General features: G+C 36.7%; 1 protein-coding gene across 3 annotated transcripts in view; it reads left to right on the top strand.

The window, feature by feature from the left end:
• Positions 1–20,248, top strand: part of SESTD1 (SEC14 and spectrin domain containing 1) — a 142,151-nt gene that overhangs the window by 117,936 nt on the left and 3,967 nt on the right. For 2 of the 3 annotated variants that reach the window (XM_047722310.1, XM_047722309.1), the window contains 6 exons: positions 4,597–4,791; positions 5,321–5,435; positions 6,872–7,031; positions 15,037–15,118; positions 15,964–16,086; positions 16,845–17,036. In XM_047722310.1, coding sequence (XP_047578266.1) covers positions 4,597–4,791; positions 5,321–5,435; positions 6,872–7,031; positions 15,037–15,118; positions 15,964–16,086; positions 16,845–17,036 — 867 coding nt within the window. Of the gene's footprint in view, positions 1–4,596; positions 4,792–5,320; positions 5,436–6,871; positions 7,032–15,036; positions 15,119–15,963; positions 16,181–16,844; positions 17,037–20,248 lie in introns of those variants that run through there. The other variant, XM_047722311.1, reaches the window with a different exon arrangement.

Raw genomic sequence — 20,248 nt, 5'->3', positions numbered from 1 at the left:
TTTCATTTCAAGTGTTAATTTTAAGAAAAATACTAGTTCTTAAATTGTTTACCTCCTTGTTCTAGTTATTAGGGCCTTTATTTTATAGGTTCAGACTAGGAAAAAAATCAACCCCAGGATGGTTGTTCTTAAACCTTAGTGGTCCTAGGAGTCACCTGAAGTGACTGTTAAACTGCCTGTCACAGAGCCATATGCCCAAAGACTCTGACTTAGTAGGTCAGGAGTGGAGCTTTGGTATTTTTAGTAAGCACCCTGGTAATATGGTATAGATAGTTCTCAATGTAAGACATGGTGACCCAGGATGCTAATCCTTTAGCTTACTATTTTACTTTGAATCATGACCCTTACTTCTTCAAAGAATTGGATTAATTATTTGTTTAGAATATTAACTAAATTTACAAGTACTATAGAGAATACTGTGAAATCCCTTTTTATTTTAGAACACTACTGTGATATTTTTCTCAAGTTGTATTTTCTGCTTTAAATCCACCTCTGTTAACCTTTATAATCACTCTATGGTTCCAAAAGTATTTTACACATAGTATTATGTAATTAATTTATAAAATAACCAATATGGTAGGTAAGACAGATGATATCATCACTGTTATACTGAACAGGGTTTCTCAGTCTTGGCCCTATGACACTTTGGGCAGATGGATCTTTGTTGTAGTGGCTATCCTGTGCATTATCGGGTCATTTAGCCGCATCACTGGCCTCTACCCACTGGATGCATCAGCATTGCGCCCTCTCCGTTGTGACAGCCAAAAATGTCTCTGGATATTGCAAAATATTCCCTCTGAAGCAAAATAGCCCCCAGTTGAAAATCACTGCTCGAAAGGAAAAACAAACAAACAAAAAAACAGGTTCTGAGAGATAAATGACTTAATGAAGATGACACCCTTTATAAGGAAAAACGACCTTGAGTTTGTCTTTCAGATCCATTGTTCTTTTCTCTGCATCTGACTACATTGTCTATATAATAATATTCAGAAATTTCATAGTAGTTCAAGCAATAAAACAACATGAAAAAATAGAGAAACCCAAGTTTTGGGTACAGGGCACAAGAGTAGACCACATTTAGAGCAGTACCTATTACCTACTTAATTTAATGTCAGCTAATCTACAGTATCTGATATGCAGTGCTTTATATGTTCATTCGCTACATGTTAACTGAACACATAGTAAATGTCACATGTTCTAGACTCTTAGCTTTATAGCACTGTCTTATAATATGGAATTTAAATTCATATTGGAAAAAAGGGAATGGAGAGAAGGTAAGGCAAGGCTTTTAGGAAAGGCCTCTCTGAGATCACATTTAATCAGAAACCTTGAAATGATGTGAAGGAGTAATTCAAGCAAAAGGCAGTTCAGATTGAGGACACAGAAGTAAAAATACTGTAGGTAGGTGCTTACTTACATTGTAATGGAACAGCAAGTTATGTTGGTGTTGCAGTGCAGTGAGCAAGGTAAGGAGTCATACAAAACAATGTTTCTAAGGGAGTCCGGAGCCAGATCATGTCCATTTCGCCCACAAAAGGGAACTTGACATTTATTTTATTTCTTTTTAAGGATTTTATTTATTTATTTGGGGGGGCAGGGAGAGAACATAAGCAGAGGGAGCAGCAGGCAGAGGGAGAGGGAGAAGCAGACTCCCCACTGAGCAGAGAGCCAGACATGGAGCTTGATCCCACGACCCTAGTATCATGACCTGAGCTGAGGCAGATGCTTAAACGACTAAGCCACCCATGCACCCCTTGTGATTTATTTTATTTTTTAAGATTTTATTTATTTGATAGAGATCACAAGTAGGCAGAGAGGCAGGCAGAGAGAGAGGAAGGGAAGCAGGCTCCCTGCTGAGCAGAGAGCCTGATGCAGGGCTTGATCCCAGGACCCATTGAGTCACCCAGGCGTCCCTTGACATTTATTTTAAATGTTACATGAAATCATTGGAGGGATTTTTGAGCAGAGAACTGATACATGTTTTTTCTTTTCTTTTCTTCTTTATTAACATATAATGTATTATTAGCCCCAGGGGTACAGGTCTGTGTGATACATGTTTTTAAAAAGATCTCTGGGAGGGGCACTTGGTGGCTCAGTGGGTTAAAGCCTCTGCCTCAGCTCAAGTCATGATCCCAGGGTCCTGGGATGGAGCTCCGCTCAGGCTCTCTCCTCAGCAGGGAGCCTGCTTCCCTTCCTCTCTTTCTGCCTGCCTCTCTGCCTCTGTCTATCAAATAAATAAATAAAAATCTTTAAAGAAAAAAAAAAAAGATCTCTGGGGACACCTGGGTGGCTCAGTAGGTTAAAGCCTCTACTTTCGGCTCAGGTCATGATCCCAGAATCTTGGGATCAATCCCTGCATCGGGCTTTCTGCTCAACAGGGAGCTTGCTTCCCCCTGCCCCTCTGCCTGCCTCTCTGCCTACTTGTGATCTCTGTCTGTCAAATAAATAAATAAATTAAATATTTAAAAATAAATAAATAAATAAAATAAAAAGATCTCTTGCTAACATGTGGAAAATAAGGACTAGGAACAAACAACAAAACAGGAAGACTGGAGACTAATAGACTGGAGACTAATAGCATGGAGGCAGTAGATGTAGTAAGCAGTTGTTACATTGCTGAGGTTGAGCCAGCAAGTCTTGCTCTTGGAAGAATCAGGTGTTTGGCCTTAGCCACTCTTAAGTTGGGAAAGACTGTGAGAGAAGCAGGTTGGGATTCTACAGAATTAGTAGCTTCAGGGGCAGGTTAAATTTTAGATGTCTAATACTCATCCAAATGGAGATAGTTGGTGGACACTTGAGGATCACTGTTGGGTTCAGGGAAGGGGACAAGGTGAGGATATTAACGTGGGAATTATCAGCATATAGATGTTATTTAAGCATGGGACCGGACGAACTCATCCAAGCCCAAAGAGTACTCATTTAGAAGAAAAGAGCCTTTGGAAAAAACCCCAGGTCACTCCTAAATTTAGAGGGCAAGAAGCAGAAGGAGGGCAGCAGAACTGTTGTGTCTGAGGAAAGAATAGAAAAAGGCATTTCAAGAAGGAAGTGGTTGCCTATGTTAAATGCAACTGAGAGACCCAAATTAGATAAAGACTGAGAATTTGCTAAGAGCAGGAAGGACAAAATCCTGATGAGAATGGGTTAAAAAGGGAATGGGAAATAGGAGATAGAATGAGTATAGAGTATTCCTTTAAGGGACAGCCTTGGTCTTGAGTGCAATTCTGTTTTTAAATATAAGATACTGCACCTTATTTGTATGCTGGTAGAAATAATCCAGTTAAGAAGAATGAATTGATGATGGGAGAGAAAAGATAAGTGCAAGGGCAAAGCCTTGTGTAGGCATAGAGGACAGAGAGTGCAAGTTAAGTGGCTACTTTAGAACCAGGGACGGTTCATCTGCTATTTTAGTGGGGAGGGCGAAGCATAGGGCTGCAGAAAAGAGGGAGGGTCATAGGTTTGTCGGAGAGAAAATGAAGTTAGAGTTTTGGCTGGGAATGAAGAGGGGGAAAGGGAGTTGGAGATTTAAGGAGTGAAAAAAACAAATAATCATGAGAGTGGGAAAATGCATTTACTAGAGAAATGTAATAGGATTGCTGAAGGTCTATTTGAGGTTATTTATATACTTTATATATTTTTTTATGGAGAGAGTCTATATATTTATATACACTATAACTTTAAAAAGACACCTATTCACATCATTGTTATTATCCAGCCATATTGCTGCTCTGGTGTAGGTATACAGTAGGCAGACATACCAGGTCTGAGGTCTTGACAGGTGGATTGGAAGGAAGGAAGAGAGCAGGGCATGAGTATGGGTTATGCTCTGGGAGGTGATTATAGCCTCTGACCAAAGACAGAAGTGAGGACGTGAGACTCTTTCGTGCTGGGCCATGAAACAAGTAGGTCAGTGGATTGGGCAGTCTCATGGAGCTGTAGGAGTGAGTGTCCTAAAGAGTGTTGCCAAGAGAGTCAGTAGCTGGTGGTTAGAGAATGAGATTCTTGAAGCTTTGGGAGCTGTATGGTAATATATGATTACGACAAGAATTTACATGTATTGGAGTAGGTAGCTGATTTGGGGTAGGGACAGGATGGTTGCAAGTGAGGGAGGGAATCAGGAGACAGAGTTAAGAGTGCTTCATGGATGTGTACATGGTGGGAGTCCGTGGAAACGCTGACCCAGAGCAGAGGGCCGTGACCATTGCCAAACTCCCCGGAAGAAGGTGCTTAATGGGAAAGGTTTGGAAGGATGTTATCCAACAGCATGCACTTTAAAGGAGATGTAGGTTTTAAGAGAAAGAGAGAAGAAATGGTCTGGTAATAATTTTCTCTGAGGATGGACAGGTTTCAGGTAGAACAACAAAGGAACCATTTAGATACAAGGGTGAAGATACAGGATAGATACTGACGTTGTTAAGAGTGAGTTCCGGGAGTCATGTGGAAGGATTTGGGGGTTGGGGACTTCTCATCCTCACTTTAAGTAATTCTGCCTTACAGAATTATCATATATGTTACTTAGTTTATCTGGAAGAATTATAAAATGTGGTGCAGTTCTTCAGAAACCAATTTGATCCTTAATTTACAACATGTGTGTTACAGGAATGGTTTGCAGTGTATGTGGAACTTAATCAGCAAATTGCAGCACTCTTAAATGCTGGGGACGAGGAAGATCTTGTGGAACTGAAGTCACTGCAGCAACAACTTAGTGATGTTTGCTATCGACAGGCCAGTCAACTGGAATTTAGGCAGAATCTCTTACAAGCAGCTCTTGAATTTCATGGTGTTGCCCAAGATGTAAGTGTCTACTCTGATTGCTTTTCTGTTCTTCAAATGATCTGAACACTTATCTGCACATAAATTTTGCAGGTTTGCATGTCTCCTAATTATTTTTCTGGAAAAATAAAATAATTTAGTTGTGGGGAGATGATAAAAGTCTTTGATTTTTTAAAAATTTTCTTTTCATTTTTAAGTCATTTTGCATGCAACTAAACATTTTTTGTCTAAATAGTGTTTGAACTTAGATATATTTCATTTTGATCATTTCTCTGTTTATGCTTTATAACATAGATTGCAATGGACATTTGAGTACTTTCTCCTACATTCTGCTTACCTGGATATAAATCTTTGTCTTCTTGGTGCATGCCTCTGTGTGTTCTGTCTTTTCAGATAACATGTATTCTAATTATTGGTCCTTGTCTTTTAACAGCATAGACTTTTTCAAGTGTAATTGTGATAACCTCATTAGATATAAACCTCATTAATCATTAAACACTTTAGATGCTGATCACATCAGGGTTATCTCTTTGGTGTCCCTCTGCTTTAGTTGTCTCAGCAGTTGGATGGCTTATTAGGGATGTTGTGCGTAGATGTAGCACCAGCTGATGGAGCATCGATTCAGCAGACTTTAAAACTGCTTGAAGAGAAGCTGAAAAGTGTTGGTAAGCAGATTTTAAAAATGCTGAAACATAAGGTTCTTTTTTAAGAAATATCATTACTATGGTTAGAGAAGTCAACTCACACTGAGCTAATTATAATTATTTATAGGAAACACAGGAAAAATTAGTATAAAATAGGTTTTATTCCCTTGAAGGGTGTAATACGTGCTAAAATTCCTATTTTTCATTGATGGTCTGTCACCCTTCCTTCATTGGGCCTTTAGCCTTTCTTCTTTACCCAGCTATATCTATAGGTGCTATGTCTTGCATATACTACGAACAGTTATTTGTAGTGCATGCATAAGCTGTAATTAGCTGTGAAGTGGTCTGTGGTAAATCCTGTATGCCCCAAAACTGTGTTTTATGCAATGATTTTGGTTGTTGCTATATCCTAACCTTGTGAATAAATAGTTGGTTTGGTTCTGTGCATTTGTTTCTCCAAATTGGGAATATTGCCAAGGTTACCTACTCTCCCAAGGGGAGGATGATCCCATTTCACTGACACTTTACATTTTACTACAGTAGGAAGGAAGTACAGTGAATTTCCCTAGGTCATGACTGGAGAGGAGATAGTGGATGTACAAAAGGGAAGAAAGGGTTTTCTAGGTGGGATAGGAGGGCAAAGGGGAATGAATGGAGGTGAGGAAGCAGAAACCTAAGACAGACTTAGTAGAAAATGGTGACACATGATTGAACCAAATTAATGAATTATTGAAAAGGATTTGAGGGAATGCATTTGAAAAATCATGTTTGTATGGGCATTTGTTTGCAGCCTTTGTTATTTTAACACATGATAGGCATAATACATATTTTGTATTTAATTTGCCAAATGCAATTTATTTCAAAGGATCAGAAGCTTTCTAGAACCATACTTCTCCTTTAAAAAAGAAAGGAATTCCTGTGTGCTTGTTGGTTTGGAGTACTGTAAATCTATCCTAAATGTTCCCTCTCATTAGGTGTAAGCTGGAAGATGCCTGAACTCAAAATATTCAGCATCATTTTTCAGTGATATTGCATTGCTTGAATGCTTTGAAGTCTTGTAACTCTTAAACATTATCTTGAACAAAATGTTTGGCGTGTTCTCTTAAAAATTGGACTACATAGAAGCACAAAGGAAACAAATTGAAAAATGTTACTAATCAAAGTAGAACTCACATTTTCTTCCTGCTTTCAGTTTTCAAAAATAAGTATCATCAATGGAAATTCACCTTTTGGAAATTATCTTTAGGCAGAATTTGGCATGAGAGGGAGCTCAATTTGAACCACGTTTAAATGGGTTTGTTCCTTGAAGTGTTCAGAGAACCCCCTCCCAAGGTAGTTTAACATACAAAGCGATCAGTGCGTAAATCCCGCGTACAGTATCTGCTGAGGGGATTTCCTTGAGGGAGGGAAAGCACCTCCTTGGTTTAAGAGATTAAATCTAGGAACTTTTGTTTTAGATGTAGGATTACAAGGTTTGCGTGAAAAAGGCCAAGGACTTCTGGATCAGATCTCCAATCAGGCATCCTGGGCCTATGGAAAGGATGTAACCATTGAAAATAAAGAAAATGTGGACCACATACAAGGAGTGATGGAAGATATGCAGCTTAGGAAACAAAGGCAAAGTTTGACTGTTAATGTTAATTTTTGCTAAAATGAGAAGTGATATAATTTATGTTTTCCATACAAAATAGAAGTTCTAACCTGTTAATATAGAAGGCATGTAGTAAGTTTTGGTGAATGTAATTGTTGTATATAATTGTACTAACAAATTGTGACAATTTGTTCAACTAATGAATGGTACTTTTCCCCTTTTTAATTCAGTGGTAAAATTTTAGTTACACCCAAGTACTTTGCATTCCATATCTCTACTATAGCCTATGACCCTTTCATCTTTTAAGAAGACCCTTTTTGGAGAATTTTGATTTTCTGTTTTTATTTGGTTTAGAGTTGCTATTAAATATGTCATCTACTTTCATCAGTTTCTTCATTTACAGTTCTCACAAATTGTCACACTATCATTGTACTCATATGTGCTCTGAAAGGATTAGATAGTGGACTCTGGGCAAGAGGCTATTTAGTTTTATTTCATATAGAGGCAGGAATTTAAAGGATTCTTTGAATATTCAATTTGCAGTAGCACCTGAGAGAACATTACAAAGTAAAGGATTAAATTAATATATGAAAATATATACGGTGTAGCATGGTTTATGAAATTTTTGGACACTTAAAAATTTTAGGATATCAACAAAACCTCACAGAAACTATTTCTACATTACAGAGAAAATACTCATTAGTGAGGAATTCCTTCTAGCCTCACATGCAAACTTACCCATTTCATTATTTTATTCTAATCACAAAGGATGCTGTAGCTCTGTATTTAATAAGTCATGTACCCTCATGTCTTTCCTGTCTACTCTCATTCTCTACTCTGATCTCTGCCTCTCATTTAAATGCTTAAATCTCTCATTAAAAAGAAAAAAAAAATCACACACATGCATATACTTTCCTCCTCAACTCTTTCTTTGTCTCTTCTAGCCCTAGAATTCTCCTTCCTAATAGCTAAGTCATTTGAAGGTCTAATCTACACTCATACTATTTCCTAACTGCCTCCCATTAACTTTTCAACCCTCCTCAGTCTGACTTCTACCCTCACTATTTCACTGAACTTGCTCTTACTGATATCACCAGTGACTTTGTAATTATCATGTAATAAATGCTTGATCTTGCTAAAAATCCAGGGAGTATTTTTGGTCTTCACATTGCTTGATCACGCTGAATAGCATTGGACACAGCTGACTTTTTTCTTCTTGAAACTTTCTGACAGCCTTGTCGTCTTCTGAAAACACCCTCATGATCCCAACAGTCTGTTTCTTCTTAGTCTTCTTCACTGGTTTCTTGTCCTGAAGCTAATTTCTCTGCTTTCAGGGTTTGAGGCCCAGGTGTCTTATTCTATGTGTTCTCCCTGGACGGTTTTACTACTTGAATGACTTTATTTGATTGTGATTGAGTATTTATGGTTCTGACCCAGACTTCTGTTCTATGCTTTGGACCCATAACTATACTTGGCCTACTTAGTATCTCTAGGTGGGTGCTGCACACATTCCTCAAACCTAGTATGTCCAGGTACTTGATCTTCCCTTTATTCATTTATTTCACAGACAGAGATCACAAGTAGGCAGAGAGGCAGGCAGAGAGAGAGGGAGAAGCAGGCTCCCCGTTAAGCAGAGAGCCTGATACGGGGCTCAATCCCAGGACCCTGGGATCACGACCTGAGCCGAAGGCAAAGGCTTTAACCCACTGAGCCACCCAGGGGCCCCTTGATCTTCTCTTTTAATATCTTATCTAGGTTAAAGTTAGTATCAGGTACCAAATTTGGGATTTATCCTAAAATCCATACTCTTCCTCACCCCGTATAGCCCGATCAAATATTTTAAGTTCTGCTATCTCTGAGTCCTGAAATTGTCTATTTAAAATCTTCTCTTTTATCTGCCTCTGGCCTTGATCCTCTCAAGTCTGTTGTACATGAGAATAATCATTGTAAAGTGCATATCTAATCATAAGACCCCACTCCGTGATTTCCTGTTTTCTCAGATGAAGTTCAGTCTCCTTGAAATAGTGTAGGAGATTCTTCATAATTCAATCCTATATAATCTTATCTCCTGCAACTTTTACAGACACAGTTGTTCACTTTCTTGAATGCATCGTGCTGTTTCATGAATCCAGGACTTAGACTACTTCTTTCTTCATTTTCTACTTGCTGGATTCTTAAAGACTTAGGGATACTTATTTTTGGAAGGCTTTTTAGATTTGTAGGACATATTAGTTACTTGTTCCTCTCTGCTCCCATAGAACTCTTTACATAGCTCCACAGTAGCCCTCACCACATTGTTTGTTTAGAACTCTGCTGCCCAAAGTGAGACCAACATAATAGTTGAGACCATGAAGCACATTATCTGACACCTGACAGTATGCATTAAATATATCTATGATATCATCTTCATCATTAAAATGTCTTACATTGTTTAGCTTCAGATTTTAAAAATACTTCTAATCATCACTTCCTTTTAGTTCCTTTTAGGATAACTGTAACCAGATTCATTTTAGTACTATGTTATAGGCTTTTATAAAGGGTGTTCTTTATAAAAAAATAGCCTTGTGACAATGGTTTCTGTATTATTATTCACCTTCTTTAAGAACACTGACTGTCATGGAGCTCAGTGCCTTCTGGGTAACTGGTCATTAGTGTTTGAGATTGTAGTGAGTTCACTCTTCCTCTAAAATACATGAAATTGCATGAGGACAAAGCGAATAGATCAGAGCTGAGGTAGCTAAAGTCACCTTGAAAGTTCAGTCGTATATTATATAGGACAGACCACACTAAAATTTTGAAATACTCTGAATTGTGTCTCTCTATACCCAGAGATCAAGAGTTTTTTTTTTTTTTTTCTTCTTTGGAACATAGTTGGAGTGGTGGTTTCTTCTTGTTTTTTTGTTTGTTTGTTTGTTTGTTTTTAATTTAAAATTAGATATTACTTTGGGTGATGAAATATAATGAAAAGTGTTAACCTTTTTTTCTTATTTTCAAGATTTATTAAAATGCCCTTTCCAAAAAAACTCAGATTATATTTGAGAGATTCAATATCAATAATTCATGTATTGCAGGTCAGTCTTTACACTGCTATAAAAGATATGTTTTCCATGAATATTCCATAATTTTTTATTTTTCTATTGTACACTTACATTGTTTGCTGTCATTTTAAAATTTAAATTCAGTTAATTAACATGGTGTATTATTAGTTTCAGAGGTAGAGTTCAGTGATTCATCCAACATATATAATACCAAGTGCTTATTACATCATGTGCCTTCCTTAACACCCAATTATGCCATCCCATCACCTCCCGTCCTCCAGCGAACTCTCATTTTGCTTCCTATGATTAAGACTCTCTTCTAGCTTATCTCCCTCCCTGATTTCATCTTAATTTTTCCCTTCCCTCTCCTATGAACCTCTGTTTTGTTTCTTAAATTCCACGTATGAGTGAGATCATATGACACTTGTCTTCCTCTGACTGACTTATTTTGCTTAGCATAATGCCCTTTAGTTCCATTTACATCATTATAAATGGCAAGATTTCATTTTTTTTTTTTAAAGATTTTATTTATTTATTTGACAGAGAGAGATCACAAGCAGGCAGAGAGGCAGGCAGAGAGAGAGGAGGAAGCAGGCTCCCCGCCGAGCAGAGAGCCCGATGCGGGGCTCGATCCCAGGACCCTGAGATCATGACCTGAGCCGAAGGCAGCGGCTTAACCCACTGAGCCACCCAGGCGCCCCAAGATTTCATTTTTTGATGGCTGAATAGTAGTCCATTCTTTTTTTTTTTCATTCTTTTTTTTTTAAATTGTGTTATGTTAGCCACCATAAAGTACATCATTAGTTTTTGACGCAGTGTTCCAAGATTCATTGTCCATTCTATATAGGTACCATATCCTATTTATCCATTCATCTGTCAGTGGACATTTGGGCTCTTTCCATAGTTTGGCTATTGTGCACATTGCTGCTTCAATAAATATTGCTTCAATAAATATTGAAGTGCAGGTGCCCCTTCATATCACTACATCTGTATCTTTGGGGTAAGTACCTAGTAATGTAGTTGCTGGGTCATAGGGTAGATCTATTTTCAACTTTTTGAGGAACCTCCATACTATTCTCCAGAGTGGCTATACCAGCTTGCATCCCTACCAGCAGTGTAAGAGGCCTCCCCTTTCTCCGCATCCTGGACAACATCAGTCATTTCCTGACTTGTTAATTTTAGCCATTCTACCAGTGTGAGGGTGGTATCTCATTGTGGTTTTGATTTGTATTTCCCTGATGATGAGTGATGTTGAGCATCTTTTCACGTGTCTGTTGGACATTTGAATGTCTTCTTTGGAGAAATGCCTATTAATGTCTTCTGCCCATTTCCTTTTTTTTTTTTTTTTTAAGATTTTATTTATTTATTTGACAGAGAGGGATCACAAGTAGGCAGAGAGGCAGGCAGAGAGAGGAGGAAGCAGGCTCACTGCTGATTCTGCCCATTTCTTAACTGGATTATTTGTTCTTTGGGTGTTGAGTTTGCTAAGTTCTTTATAGATTTTGGATACTAGCCCTTTATCTGATCTGTCTTTTGCATTTATCTTCTCCCATTCCATAGGTTGCCTTTTGGTTTTGTCAACTGTTTTCTTTGCTGTACAGAAGCTTTTTATCTTAATAAAGTCCCAAAAGTTCATTTTTGCTTTTGTTTCCCTTGCCTTTGGAGAGGTGACTAGCAAGAAGTTGCTGCAGCCAAGGTCGAAGAGGTTGCTACCTGTGTTCTTTAGGATTTTTAATGGATTCCTGTCTCACATTTAGGTCTTTCATCCATTTTGAGTCTATTTTTGTTTATGGTTTAAAGAAATGGTCCAGTTTCATTCTTCTGCATGTGGCTTTCCAATTTTCCCAGCACCATTTGTTGAAGAGACTGTCTTTTTTCCATTGGACATTCTTTCCTGCTTTGTTGAAGATGAGTTGACCTTAGAGTTGAGGGTCCAATTTTGGGTTATCTATTCTTTCCAATGATCTATGTGTCTGCTTTTGTGCCAATATCATACTATCTTGATGACTATAACTTTGTAATAGAGGTTGAAGTGGAATTGTGATGCCACCAGCTTTGGTTTTCTTTTTCAGTGTTCCTTTGGCCATTTGGGGTCTTTTCTGGTTCCATACAAATTTTAGGATTATTTGTTCCAGCTCTGTGAAAAATGTTCATGGTATTTTGATAAGGATTGCTTTGGATGTATACATTCTTCTAGGTAGGATGGGCATTTTAACAATATTTTTTCTTCCAATCCATGAACATGGTATGTTTTTCCATTTCTTTGAGTCTTCCTCAATTTCTTTCATGACATTTCTATAGTTTTCTTAGTATAGATCCTTTGCCACTTTGGTTTATTCCTACGTATCTTATGGTTTTTGGTGCAATTTTAAATGGGATTGACTCCTTAATTCTCTTTCTTCTGTCTCATTGTTAGTGTATAGAAATACAACTGATTTCTGTGCTTTGGTTTTATATCTTGCCATTTTGCTGAATTCCTATATGAGTTCTAGCAATTTTGGGGATGGAGTCTAGGGTTTTCCACATAGAGTATCATGTCATACGCAGAGTCAGAGTTTGACTTCTTTACCGTGTCAGAAGCCTTTTATTTCTTTTTGTTGTCTGATTGCTGAGGCTAGAACTTCTAGTACTATGTTGAACAGCAGTGGTGAGAGTGGACATCCCAATTGTGTTCCTGACCTTAAGGGAAAGGCTCTCAGTTTTTCCCCGTTTAGGATGATATTCACTGTGGGCTTTTCATAGATGGCTTTTATGATATTTAGTATGTTGCCACCATCTCTACACTGTGAAGAGTTTTAATCAAGAACGGATATTGTATTTATTCAAATGCTTTTTCTGCCTCTCTTGAGAGGCTCATATGGTTCCTGTCCTTTCTTTTATTAATGTAGTGTATCACCTTGATTGATTTGTGGGATGTTGAACCAACTTGCAGCCCAGGAATAAATTCCACTTGGTTGTGGTGAATGATTCTTTTATTTTTTTAAAGATTTTGTTTATTTATTTTTGCAAGAGAGAGAGAGAGTACGCATGAGAGAGAGCATGAGCTGGGGAAGAGGCAGATAGAGAATGAGAGGCAGGCTCCCCGTTGGGCAGGGAACCCAACGTGGGGCTCAATCCCAGGTTCCTGGGATCATTACCTGAGCTGAAGGCAGACACTTAACCTGCTGAGCCACCCAGATACCCCGGAATGATCCTTTTAATGTACTGTTGGATCCTATTGGCTAGTATCTTGGTGAGAATTTTGGCATCCATGTTCATCAGGGATATTGGTCTGTAATTCTCCTTTTTGGTGGACTCTTTGTCTGGTTTTAGGATCAAGGTTGCCGGCCTCATAGAAATAGTTTGGAAGTTTTCCTTCCATTGCTGTTTTTTGAAACAACTTCAGAAGAGTAAGTATTTTTCTTTAAAAGTTTGGTAGAATTCCCCAGGGAAACCATCCAGCCCTGGACTCCTGTTGTTGGGAGATTTTTGATTATTGCTTCAATTTCCTTGCTGGTTATGGGTCTGTTCAGGTTTTCTATTTCTTACTGTTTCAGTTCTGGTAGTTTATACATTTAGGAATACATCTGTTTCTTTCGGAATGCCCAATTTGTTGTCATATAGTTGCTCATAATATGTTCTTATAATTGTTTGTATTTCTTTGGTGTTGGTTCTGATCTCTCCTCTTTCATTCATGATTTTATTAATTTGGGTCTTTTTTCTTTTTGATAGGTCTGGCCAGGGGCTTATTGATCCTACTAATTCTTTCAAAGTACCAGCTCCTAGTTTTGTTGCTCTGTCCTACTATTTTTTTGGTTTCTATTTCATTGATTTCTACTCCTAATCTTTATTAATTCTCTTCTCCTGTTGGGTTTAGGCTTTATTTGCTGTTATTTCTCCAGCTCTTTAATTGTAAGATTAGGTTGTGTTTTGAGACCTTTCTTGTTTCTTGAGAAGGGCTTGTATTGCTATATATTTCTCTTAGGACAGCCTTTGCTGCATCCCGAAGGTTTTAAACAGTAGTGTTTTCATTTTCATTTATTTCCATGAATTTTTTGAATTCTTCAATCCTGGTTGACCCATTCATTCTTTAGTAGGATGCTCTTTAACCTCAAATTCTTTCTAAATTTCCTCTTGTAATTGAGTTCAAGTTTCAAAGCATTATGGTCTGAAAATATGCAGAGAATAATCCCAGTCTTTTGGTACCTGTTGAGACCTGATTTGTGACCCAGGATGTTATCTATTCTGGAGAATGTTCCATGTGCACTCGAGAAGAATGTGTAAGTTGTTGCTTTAGGATGGAATGTTCTGAATATATCTGTGAATCCACCTGAATATATCTGTGAATCCACCTGTTCCACCTGTTCCAGTGTGTCATTCAAAGCCCTTGTTTCCTTGTTGATCTTCTGCTTAAATAATCTGTCCATTGCAATGAGTGGGCTTTTGAAGTCCCCTAATATTATTATTGTATTATTATCAATTTGTTTCTTTAGTTTTGTTATTGGTTTTTATAATTAGCTGCTCTCAAGTGAGTAGCATAAATATTTATATAATTGTTAGATATTCTTGTTGTATAGATCCTTTAATTATGATATAGTATCTTTCCTCAGAACGTTTTTATTTTATTTCCTTGGCGCATCATTGTCAAAATTATTATTTAAGAAACTTCATATGTTTATCTTTGAGGCTTGTTTAATGCTAACTGGCAATGGAGATTTCTTTGGGTTTTAGTGTACTACTTTGTTAGTGCTTTGCTTCAGTATTTCACAGAATCCATTCTGTCCTCAGGGGTTTGTAATTAGGAATCTTTCAGGTATTTTGAAGTTTTGAAGTATTTTGATGTAACATAGATATCCTTAAAATTCTTACAAATCAATACAAGTAGTTGGAAGTCTCCATGGTGTATAGGATTAAGTATTTTAGTATATTATAAAACATGCATGCCAGATGATGATGTTAAAATAATTATTAATGAAACTGAAATGATGTTCTGCCTTATGTTTGTGTTTATTAGATGTGAAGACATGGTGGATGTGCGAAGGTTAAAGATGCTTCAAATGGTGCAGTTGTTTAAATGTGAAGAGGATGCTGCCCAGGTAAAAGATCAGTCAGGCACATGATGTAGTTGTCTTCTCTTAAAAGATTGATTTCACCTGTTAAAAAAGTGTACTTTTCATGGTCCTAAGAAAGTAAATGTGTTAAGTCAAATTCTAGTTTATCTTATTAAAATAACAAAGTGTTTTTTAATTTCCAGTTATTTTACTGGTCTCATATGACTTATCTTCTTAATGAACTCCTCTCTTAAGTGAGAAATTGGGATTATTTATTATTTATTATTATTGACTTGTTAGTTACATGCTAAGATTAAGGCTGGTTTAGCACATGGCTTTTTTAACTTGCAAGAGGGTTTTTCCACTAGAAAAACTATATGCTGTCTTTGTGTAATTAGCATCAGAGAACATCATTGCAGCTTGACCTAGAGGAACTTTATGATTTTAAATAACAACATAAATCTGTAATGAGATTCCAGTAAGATCCATATTACATAAACACACTTTTTTTTTTAATTTAAATTCAATTAATTAATATATAGTATATTATTAGTTTCAGAGGTAGAGTTCAGTGATTCATCAGTCTTCTGTAATACCAGTGCTTGGACATTAAGGAAAACACACAATCTATTAATATGAATCATGTGCTATTAATTTTTAAAAAGTGCTTCTCTTTAATATATCTTGTCCTTAGATTTTAAAAATTTTGAGGGGGTGGAAAGATCATTAATTCATGTAGCTTTCTTAAATGAAATAAGCTATTAAGGACTTGGGTTATAACTAATAGATTAATTAATCATATGGTAGTAATTTTTCTTTTGATAAACATGTTGTTTTGATATAATAAGAGTTATGGATCCAGCGTCACTCTTCTTTATTTTTTTATTTAGGCGGTAGAATGGCTAAGTGAACTTCTGGATGCCCTGCTTAAGACCCACATCAGATTGGGTGATGATGCTCAGGAAACGAAAGTTTTACTAGAAAAGCATAGAAAATTTGTTGATGTTGCACAGGTGCAGAACTGGTTATCTTCCTTTTCTACAAGCTCAGTGTTTGAATAGCTTTCTGCATGATTATAATGTAACTTAACCCTCCAAGCCCAAGAAGGTTAGTTATATTATTCCAGAAATATCACAGAACTAAGAAAATGTCAGCTGGTGCATCAAAAGCAGGCTGCATAAACTTGAGAGGGTTTATGTTTTCCTGAATACAGGTTCTGTATGCTCCCTCTGATTTGTTTTAGATTATGCCATTTTTTAGGCAATCCATCTGTTCACTCACGAAAGTGAGTAAGAAATAGAGGAGTTAATAGCGGTATAGTAGAAACCCCAGTTTCTCTATTTCACCAGTGTTAGTATAACAATGCAGATTTTGTGTGTGTGTTAAAAGTATCTTTATTTATTTTCCCTAATAATTGAGTTTTCTGTATGGGATATAAAGTGCCCTATGAAGAGCCCATCTTTACCCATTTGTTTTGGTTAATGAGATCAGCCATTATTTTTGGATTGTGGAATTGGTAAGAATGAGATGGGGAAAACAGAAGAAGAGAGCAAAAGCTAACAAGAAAGAAACTTACTAAAAATTCAAAGTGTTGTCTTCCCATCCTTTTTTATGCCTGCAGTTAATTTGTAGTAGTAAGTGTCAGTGGAGTCATTCAGTACTGATTCCCAGTAGTGTTATTATTTGCAACCACAATCCTTCCTGCACACCTTCCTGTCTCTCTTTTCAGAATTCTTATACTATAATTTCACGTTTACTTTTTCTTTTTTAGAGCACTTATGACTACGGCAGACAGTTGCTACAGGCCACGGTGGTGTTGTGTCAGTCTCTGCGCTGCACATCTCGGTCATCTGGAGACACACTTCCTCGACTGAACAGAGTATGGAAACAATTTACAATAGCATCTGAAGAGAGAGTGCATAGGCTGGAAATGGCTATTGCATTTCACTCAAATGCTGAAAAGGTTCGCTTTTTTAAAAATTGTAGTCTCAAAAGTAATACTTACTTTGTATGTTAAAATGCATTAATTGTAATATTATAATTATGTGATTAGCCTTTGTGTTTTTTCCACCTTATTTTAATCCCATTGTTTAAAGTTTTAGATATAATATATTGTCTTAGAGAGTTCAAATCAAATTCTTGTAGTATAATCTATACCAATGCTGGCTTACTGTGGTTTGAGAAATCCAAAACCATCTAAGAGTCTTCTCTCAACAGTGCTTCTCTTCTTACCAAATCTGACCCCCAAAATGAGCTATCTTTAGGGTGTCACAACTCCCATTGCTTTCATTGTGCAAGGAAAGGACATTTTGCCTCAGCAACTACAACTAATTGTCATAAATTTTTTAAAAGAGCACTTTGTAAGTTTATAAGGTTTGAAGTATAGACTACTCAGCCAAAAATAATGAGAATAAAGATAAAAATAAAACCTTTTTTTCATTTGTTATCTTTAAAGATTCATTCTAGAATTTATTATTTCATGAATTTATTAGTCCTGGAAACCAGAAATGCAATATGTAGTGTTACTTGGGCAGATTTTCATTAGAGCCCTTCTCGTAACTGCACAGAGAAACTTTATAGCACTCAACCCTTACATCTCCGCTCTGAAGAGGAGCTTTGTTATGGAGTTAACTTTGTTTTGATCTCTCACAATGGAAGTTTATTTGTAGGGGATGTTCAGTACAATATGAAACGTGAGAAACTGAAGGCGTAAATGTGATATAGCCTAGTCTATAGAACAGAAGAGATGTGACCAGGAATTCAGGAATTGCTCAGTGTTCTATTGTACCTCTGTTGGGAAGTGTTTATAGTTAACTCTTGCTGAGCTGGTCACAGAACTCCACAGGTCAGTGTTTTGGTTTAAAATAGGCCTAACAATAATGAAGGTGAAAGTATATAAACGGCTTCACCTATTTATCTACTAATTGTTTTATTTTTTTAAAAAGATTTTATTTATTTATTAGAGAGAATGCACACAAGCTGGGGGAGGGGCAAAGGGAGAGGGAGAAGCAGACTCCCCGCTGAGCAGGGATTGTCCCCGCTGATTGTTTTAATGAAAAGTTTTTATTTAAGTATATTAACACAGAAAAGTGTACAGATCATAAATGTTTGTTGAATTCAGTCTGTTCAGTGAATTTTCACAAAGTGAGCATGCCTGTGAAATCACTCCACTATTCAAACAACAGACATTACCAGCACCTCAGAAGCTCTTTTAGTCACGTTGTTCCTGCTGCCCCTGCCTCCTGTCCAAGGGTGACTACTGGCCCAATATCTAACTACTGATACATTTTGAAAGCAGTATCTTAAAAAGTTATCTGCGGGGTGCCTGGGTGGCTCAGTAGGTTAAAGCCTCTGCTTTCGGCTCAGGTCATGATCCCAGGGTCCTGGGATTGAGCCCTGCATCGGGCTCTCTGCTCAGCAGGGAGCCTGCTTCTTCCTCTCTCTCTGCCTGCCTCTCTGCCTACTTGTGATCTCTGTCTGTCAAATAAATAAATAAAATCTTTAAAAAAAAAAAAAAGTTATCTGCAAGGCCACTCCGGAAAACAGTACAAGGTTCCTCAGAAAGTTAAAAATAGAACTGCCCTTCAATCCAGCAATCCCACTATTAGGGATTTACCCAAAGAATACAATATACAAAAATACTAATCTAAAGTATACATGTACCCTGATGTTAATAACAGCGTTATCTGCAATAACCCAAGTTATAGAAGCAGCCCAAGTATTCATTCATAGATGAATAGGTTAAGAGGATGTGGAGTGTACACACAATGGAGTATCACTTAGCCAAGAATGAAATCTTGCCCTTTGCCACTACATGGATGGAACTAGAGAGGATTATGCTAAACGAAAGAAGTCAGAGAAAGACACATACCATATGATTTCACTCATGTGGAATTTAAGAAACCAAACAAATGAGGAAAGGGGAAAAAAAAGGCGAACCAAGAAAACAGACTCAACTATAGAGAACAGAGATGTTATCACAGGGGAGGTGAGTGAGCGATGGGTTAATAGGTGATTGGATTAGGGAGGGCACTTGTGAGCACCAGGTGTTGTATGTAAGTGATGAACCACTGTATTGTACACTTGAAACTAATAACATTCTATGTTAACTGAATGGAATTTCAGTAAAAAAATGTATCTGCAAGGACATGAAGATCTAGACTTCTTTATGAGGCCATATAAGAATGTAAATGGTTGAGAGATTTTTTTGCATAGAATATTCTCTTCCATTGCCTTTATTATACTTAAAGCAAGCACAATTTAAGGTTCTTTACTACTCAAACCTTTGTAAAGCTTTTTGTTATCAGGTATAATTTTCTTCTTGACTGTGTTTTATTTTATACTGGTAAGCATAAATATAACCATAATTATAAACAACTTGTATAATGACTGCAAAGATATTTTAAGTTTAATCTAGGATTTTATATAAAGTTATTTATGAGTAGTGCTGAAATAAACAGATTAGATTAAGTATAATGCAAAAACAGTTGCAAAAATAAATACTTCTTTTTCTTCTCTCTTCCCCACATTTTGCAGTTTTTTCTTATAATGTAGTGTATATCTTGGACTTACAACACATCTCAGTTTGGACTAGCCACTGTTCAAGTGTTCACTAGGCTTTTTGCTAATGGACTGACTAGTGTGGATCAGTACCTATAGACTTAGCTATTATAAATTATAGCAGTTTCTTCCTTCTTCTCCTCCCCTTGTTAAATTTAAATGTTAATAGTTATGGAAAATAGTATTTTATCAAGAACTGTAGAACTTCCTGTATTTGAATCATAACCTTACCAGTTTATATCAGGTAAGTCAGCAGATCAGTTTTTAAAATAACTGTGCCTATGTAGGTCATCCCATCAGTTATTTGTAGTGTAAGCATATGTTGTTTTGGATTTATATTTTCCTCTCATTTTCGAAGTCTGTAAGCTATTTGAGGTCATAATCTGTATTTCAGTCACATCCAAAGCTGCTAAATAAACATTTAGTACAATAAGGAATGAATGAAGGGTATTTCTCAAGCACAGTTTAAACTTACTTTCTGAATAATAGTCTAGTATTATTTTTTTTCTTAGAAGTCACTATAGACTTTTTTAATTCCAATTATTTATTATGATTAAGGATTATGTGTTTCATTTTATTTGAATTTCTTAAGCCAACTTTGCTAGTAATCAGTCT

The sequence above is a fragment of the Lutra lutra genome, chromosome 3 (genome assembly GCF_902655055.1).
Source record: "Lutra lutra chromosome 3, mLutLut1.2, whole genome shotgun sequence".
Lineage (NCBI taxonomy): Eukaryota > Metazoa > Chordata > Mammalia > Carnivora > Mustelidae > Lutra > Lutra lutra.
This window is presented reverse-complemented; position numbering and strand designations above follow the sequence as displayed.